Here is a 6,940-nt window from a genome sequence, read left to right as displayed (position 1 = left end):
ACACCGCCGCTGTTCTCCCTAACACCTTTCTGGCCCAGAGAACCACTTCATCAGGAGAGACCTTATTCTCGTTTGCCTTCCCCTTCTAATCCTAGAGAGGCTGAGAGGGACTTGGTCTTTCAGGAGTGAATTCTGTGAGCTGAGCCAGAGGAGGAGACCAGGCTCAGAGGCTAAGCCAGCTGCCCAAGGTCACACAGCTGGTTGGCAGCAGAGGTGGGTTTTGAAGCCACTTGTGTCTTGATTCCACATGTATTCCCCTTGTAAGAATCTCTAGCAGGTAAGGGAGACCCTGGTCCTAGGCTGAGCAGGAAAAAGGGAAGAAGATAGTTGTGAACCATGAGACCTGGGATATAAGGGTTACAGTGTTTGGGGGTGGGGTGGAGAGGGCAGAGGTGGGTAGAGGGAAACAGGGAGGCATGGGAGGACCAGGAAATGTTGGCTGGCACTGTCATTCTTAAGAAGTTGTGTTGGACATGCAATGACATGTATTAGAAATGCTGTGAGCGTACCAAGTAGCATGCATTTGGGGTTAGAATCAATAATACTCACCAAAGAGGGTGAACAGGAAAATTCTGAGGACTCCATGCCAGAGAGCCTGGAGCCTGGTTGGCCAACCAACATCGTGTGTGTTCTTAAGTCCTCCTGTCTCAACACTAGCCAGACTCGAGTTTCATCCCAGCCTGCCTGTGTCTGTCCCCTGCAAAGCCATGTGGCTGTACCTGGCGGTGCTCGTGGGCCTGTACTACCTCCTGCGCTGGTACCGGGAGAGGCAGGTGGTGAGCCACCTCCAGGACAAGTTCGTCTTCATCACGGGCTGTGACTCGGGCTTCGGGAACCTGCTGGCCAGGCAGCTGGACCTGCGAGGCTTGAGGGTTCTGGCTGCGTGTCTGACGGAGCAGGGGGCCCAGCAGCTGAAAGGCCAGACGTCAAACAGGCTGGAGACAGTGATCCTGGACGTCACCAAGACTGAGAGCATCGCTGCGGCCACTGAGTGGGTGAAGGAGCGTGTCGGGGATAGAGGTATCCCCCACATTTCTTTTTTCTGTTTATTTCTTCTCTCTCTGTGAAGGGGAGACCCTTTGACAGCTGCCTGGGAAGATTCGCAAGGTGTTTTCCAGGACTTGAAGTCCTCCCTGCATTCTTTACCTCACCCAACTTACCAGCAAAGCCTCTTTCATCCCACCTCCACCTCCCGACCTTGAGGCTCTGCAGTTTGGAGAGATTTCCCTGATGAGAATGTGCCCTTGCAGACTTCCTGTCTGGTGTCCCCTCCTCCCTCAGCAGGAGGTCTGGGTTCCTTGATGCTGAGTGACCAGGGTGATTGGGGTACACTTTTTGGAGGACGGGTGGAGATGGGCGCTCTGGCTGGAAGGCTGCATGGGGGGCCGGGGGGCAGCTCTGAACCTGGGCTGTGTTCTCAGCACTTGATCATGTTCTTGCTGGTGACCAGTAGTCATCCGACTTGGGTTTAAATTTCACCAATTTTCAGATGTCGACACTGAGCTGTCAGGACTTGTCTAAGGAAGGTCAGAAAACTACTTAAGGGTTACTTTTTCTCTCTCTCTTTGTTTTCTTTTTCTTCTTTTCTTTTCCTTCTTTTTTAAAAAAAAAATTACTACAGTTGTGCCTTTGTTTTGCAGGGGAAGGAGGGAACTTGAATTTCTTTCATCTAAGTGTAATTTAAAATATGATCATTGTGGAAACTCAGAAAAGTACAGGGATTAAAACCAAACATTCTCAAAATCTCACCACCCAGAGATAAGTACTGATAATATTTTGACATACATAGTATATTTTGCACATATTAGTATCATTTTCTTTCCACTAAAGAAAGATGTACAGATTTACAACATAATAAAAATTTCTCCAAAAATTAGTAAATTATGATTGAGAATATACTACCCTTTAGAATAGCATTACTTACTAAAAAGTACCTCTTGGTATGATACATAATTATTTCCTACCATTTATTCATCATATTCAACATAAATGATATCTTGGCAAACTTCTTTCTACACAGTTCCCTACACTATAACCATGTATGTTGATTTTGCCTTTGATGACAATGGTTGGAGAACATTCTTCCTACAAGCCACACGTGTTACTGAGTAAGGAAGGAACTCAACCCTCTGTGTGGATACTTCTGACAGCCCTACCCCATCCCTCAATAGCCTGCCCCTGCCACCCTGAGGCCTATGGTTGCCAAGTCTTTAAAACCTTGGGATTGTGTCTTTGACACTGGCCGAGAGGTCTCCATTAACTTGGGTGAATCTGCACCAAGGAGATGGGGCTAGAGTAGACTCCTGTGTGGGTGGGAGGAGAAGATGGAATTTTCTGGGGTGGAGATGAACTCTGTGCTCTGGGGGTGATAGGTGAACAGAGGCAGCCCTGCATCCCCCTGAAAGCCTACCCCATGGAATTCCCCAGATTCCTGCAGGAACATTGCTCAGTATTGATGCGGGTATTTCAAGGCCAGGCCCTAGAGGTCAATACCAGGCCTGTCAACATGTTCTCCCAAACCTGGAATTTCAGGTCTGTTTTACCCAGCCAATGTCCACCCAGATATTACTCATCTTTTTGTTTTTGTCCTTTATCCATTGTCTCTTTTAATCCTCTCTTCCCCTCCCTTCCTCATGGTCTATCTGTGTGTCTCTCTTTCCCTCATACTAGTTGTTGAGCACTCAGTCCTGTAGCTGTCAGAAAATCTGAAAATACAGGTGAATATTGATTATGTCTGGAAGGGCAACATGGACTGTGAAAGCCCAAACCTTCACCCTCTTGAGTTTCAGATTATGGACCCAGTAGATTTCCTCAGCCTCAGTGCCTGCCTTCATCCAACCTGGGGTGCTTGCCCCTTGTCACCAGGCAGCGGGCTGGGCGTGAAAATTGAGTCAGGAGGGTGGCGCACCTTCTGTCCTCCAACCACTTACAGGGTCTGGTCTCCCCAAACCCGCAGGCAGCATGTTGGTCTCTGTTGCAGCCGTTCCCCCTGCAGCCTCTCTCCTAAAGTCCTCACTGGGTGGAAGGTGACTTGGCACCACAGCTGGGTCCTCACGTATGGGCCCAGCATGGTGCTGCCCTCTCGCCCTCACTGTTCCCAGGACTCTGGGGCCTGGTGAATAATGCCGGCATTTGCACGCCCATGGCACCCAATGAATGGCTGACCAAACAGGACTTCGTGAGGATGCTCGACGTGAACCTGCTGGGGATGATTGAGGTGACCCTGAGTCTGGTGCCCCTAGTGAGGAAGGCGAGGGGCCGTGTGGTCAACGTCTCCAGTGTCATGGGCCGCGTGTCCCTCTTTGGTGGAGGCTACTGCATGTCCAAGTACGGCGTGGAGGCTTTCTCAGACTCCCTCAGGTAATGGCCTAGAATGGATGCACTTCCTCTGTCCTCCTGCTTCTATGCTTCTTGGGGGGCCTTCTCCAGGGGTTTTCTTTCTTTAGAGACCTAATGGCCCTTCCTTCTAGATCCCTCTCTCTTGCTCTGTGTAGGTCTTTAACTGGGAAGCACGCTTTTATCTTTTGGGTGTCCAGGTGGGTGCGAGGCCTAAGGAGTTTGATTCAGAATATTCCTGCCTTGCGTGAGGGTCCACAGTCACCAAGTGTCGGAGGCAGAATTGGGACTGATATTATTTGGCTGTGCAGCCCTTCCATGTGGTCAACTGCTGCGGTATTTAGGTTCTGGGAGCCCTGTGGGGAGTGTACCCCATGAAGCCATTAAACCAGGGAGCTACTTAATCAAATCAGTGTGGAGACTCCACGGGCTGCAGGGAGAGGGTGGCTCTGATGTGGGGGATCTGATACCGCGGGCAGAGAGATGTTCCCTAGAGGACAGGTGGCCGGTTAGCAGGGTAGGAGAGGGGAGAGAGGGGACTGGGGAGTAAGGGAAAGATAAAACGTGCCAAGTGTGGTGATTGATTGGAGGTGAGAGGAATAGGAGGAGATAACATTTAAGTGATGCCTCGTAGCACAGCTGGTAGGATTTAGAGCTGATAGGTACAGGTATGTTAAATAATTGGAAAAATATTCACACTCTATACAGAAGCAATACCATCATCCTGAGTTTTCTCCCCCTGGCTTCTGTACCTCACAACCTCTGAGAAATTCCAGCGTATCCCACTCCAATCCTATGTTGGTGTCTTACTGTTCTTTCATGTTTTGTTTTGCAAGAGGACCTCTGAAGTCCTTGCCCCTCTGCCTGTCTCCCTTGCAGGAGGGAGCTGTCCTACTTCGGAGTGAAGGTGATGATGATTGAGCCCGGTTACTTCATGACCAATATGACCAGCCCTGAGGTGTTTAATGGAAGCCTCCAGGCATTATGGGAAAAGGCCAGCCCAGAGATCAAGGAACTCTATGGAGAAAAGTTCGTGGCTAACTGTGAGTGAGACCTTGGGGAGAGAAGCAAACCCTTGTCTGGTAGCCTGGGTCCATCATTAGCACCTCCTCCAGTCTCAGGTCCAACCTCCAGGCTCTGAGTCACCCACATAGCGGAGACATGACCTCCATCCCCAGGGTCCCATGTGGTCAATTGATGACCCAAGGAAAAGATTCAGGCTTGGCAGACCTGGGGACCAGTTTCTCTACTGAAACTCTTTTAATTTGGGAAGGAAACTGAAGCCAGAGAGGGAAGACACCCGTGGAATCATGGTAAGCTGGTGTTAGAACCAGCTTTTTTCAGGTGCCTCAATTTCTAGTGTTTGCAAAGACCTCCAGTTTATGTAGTGCACATATTCCCAAGAATAGATCTAGAGGGGTCTTAGTGTGGATAGAGATCCTGGGGTAAGTGTTAGGACACACTCCAATGAAATCCATGGATTTGATTTGGAGTATGATTTTGGAAGAGAAAGGAATTTTTAGAAACTGTCAGGTTGATCTGAAAGTGGGAACATTGGGAAATGAGAATATTTTGGATGGTGTCTCCTTCTGGACAGTCATGAAGACATCTAATTTATTGAAGCCACCATGGTCCGGGAATCTGTCCTTGGTGACCAACTGCATGGAGCATGCCCTGACCTCCGGCCACCCCCGCACCCGATACTCCCCTGGCTGGGACGCCAAGTTCTTCTACCTCCCCATGAGCTACATGCCCACATTCCTGGTGGATCTCATGATGTACTGGGGTGCCCCACGGCCTGCTAAGGCCCTGTAACCCAAGACTGGGGTGCATGGGAGGGGAGTTGGGGACTGTGTGGGGAGGGGATGCATCAGGGATAGGGAAACAGAGTGGAGAGAGGGGTTCTCATGTCACCGGGGACACCCATCCCACATCAGTCCCCAGGCTTCTCTTGGGACATTCCTTAGTTCTCTGGGGATATTAGGAAGGAAGAAACAAGTCTTATGGCTGAGGAACAGGGCTCATTATCTCACAACTGTGTCCTGTTCCTTGAGTGGCCTCTCAGTGCCTTATGACCCACATGCAGCTGTGAAAAACCCACACTTTGGGGAGAGTGTGAGCAGCTGGCAGGGTCTTGGTCCCCCACCCTCTGCCCCTGTCCACCTGTTCAGATGTATCTTTCCGGTGTCCAGTCTCCCTCTCCCCCAGGATAGAAATGGACAGGGGAGCTAACGGCGCCTCTTGCCTGAAGGTATGTGTTGACAGTGGAGGGTGACTACCAGCCTGACTCATGAGCCTAGGTGCCAACTCAGTAGACCTTGGCTGGAATGGGATCCTGTCAGAGAACAAAGAAACTGGGTTTTGATTTATCTTGGCAACAAGAATTTCCATTGATTATTTTTTCCTTAAAATTATAGTTGAAAAGTTCACCTGCTTGAATGCATGCTAGAGCTTCATGCTTAATCTGAAGACTCCTGTTTTTCAAATTATTATTTATACATGTAAACACTCACATACACACACACACACACCCAGCCAGTCGCACCAAGCAAACTGAAATCAAATAAAGTATCATTGATTCACTTTATGCCTTGGGGGTATGTGTTCAGGAGGTTTGAACTCAGCCCCAGGAATCCTCTCCAGAATGTCAGAGAGCTTGTGAGATTGCAAAGCCCTGGCCCTGCTTGCTGGTCTTACAGCAGGGTGCAGGGCTGCACTGAGATGGGTTCCATAGCCCACAGTGTGGACTGTGACTCAAGGACCCCAATTTAGACAAGGTGGAGCAACAAAAGCACTGAAGAAAGAAGTGCAATGCACACCAGCCCACGTCCTTACCCTAGACCTTCTGTAGATCCCTATCCCTCCTCCTTCCAGGCTGCCTTTCTTAGGGAGGGAACCAGGTCTGGTCTGATGGACGTGTGAAGGGGCTGGAACCCATGCTATGAGGGTCCTTGCAGCTCTCACAAGGAAGTTTCCCTAATCCTCCTCTTGGTGGTCCCGGTGGTTTTTGACAAAGGATCAGTGATTCCCCACTGAAAATCTCATCTCCTCCAAGTATCAGATATTCAATGCCTGAAGGCGGGATTTGTCTCTCCATTTTGGGAGCTCACTCCAGTAGGGGGATGCATACATGTAGGGCTGGAAAAGAGCTTGCACAATTAGCCCCCACTCCTGGCACCTTCTAGCCCCCTTTGGTTACCTACGCCTCTCCCCTCTTCAGGGGACCCAATCTGGGATGAGAAGAGGGGATGGTGTGGGATCACCCCGTCTTTGACAGTGGTCCTACTGAGACTGGGCAGAGCGACACCAGGTGGTGGCAGCCCCTGCTCTGGCACAAACAGGCTCACAGGTGCGGCCTCGGAATCTGGGCCAGCTGCAACTCCCTGGACCATAGATGCAGAGATCTTTGTCAGAGAGTCTCCCTGACAGGGTCGCCTCTGAAGGATTTCTTCTTCTGGCCCCTGCAGCTCCCAGGTGAGTGAGTGTCACCCCAGGCTCCTTTCTCTTACTGCTCTCTCTGTACCTTCCTGTGATTGTTCCCACCTGGAATGTAGTCTGAAAATCCTGAGACCCCCACAAGCCATCATATTACTTTCAGGATTCA

The 6,940-nt window shown here is 50.1% G+C and overlaps 1 protein-coding gene across 1 annotated transcript; it reads left to right on the top strand.

The window, feature by feature from the left end:
- Positions 1–707: 707 nt before the first annotated feature.
- Positions 708–5,151, top strand: RDH16 (retinol dehydrogenase 16). The gene is made up of 4 exons (XM_059080487.2): positions 708–1,020; positions 3,102–3,360; positions 4,216–4,379; positions 4,934–5,151. Exons 1-4 carry the CDS (start codon positions 708–710, stop codon positions 5,149–5,151), a joined length of 954 nt encoding a protein of 317 aa, XP_058936470.1.
- Positions 5,152–6,940: the final 1,789 nt, after the last annotated feature.

Source organism: Kogia breviceps, chromosome 12 (genome assembly GCF_026419965.1).
Source record: "Kogia breviceps isolate mKogBre1 chromosome 12, mKogBre1 haplotype 1, whole genome shotgun sequence".
Taxonomy (NCBI): Eukaryota; Metazoa; Chordata; class Mammalia; order Artiodactyla; family Physeteridae; genus Kogia; species Kogia breviceps.
This window is presented reverse-complemented; position numbering and strand designations above follow the sequence as displayed.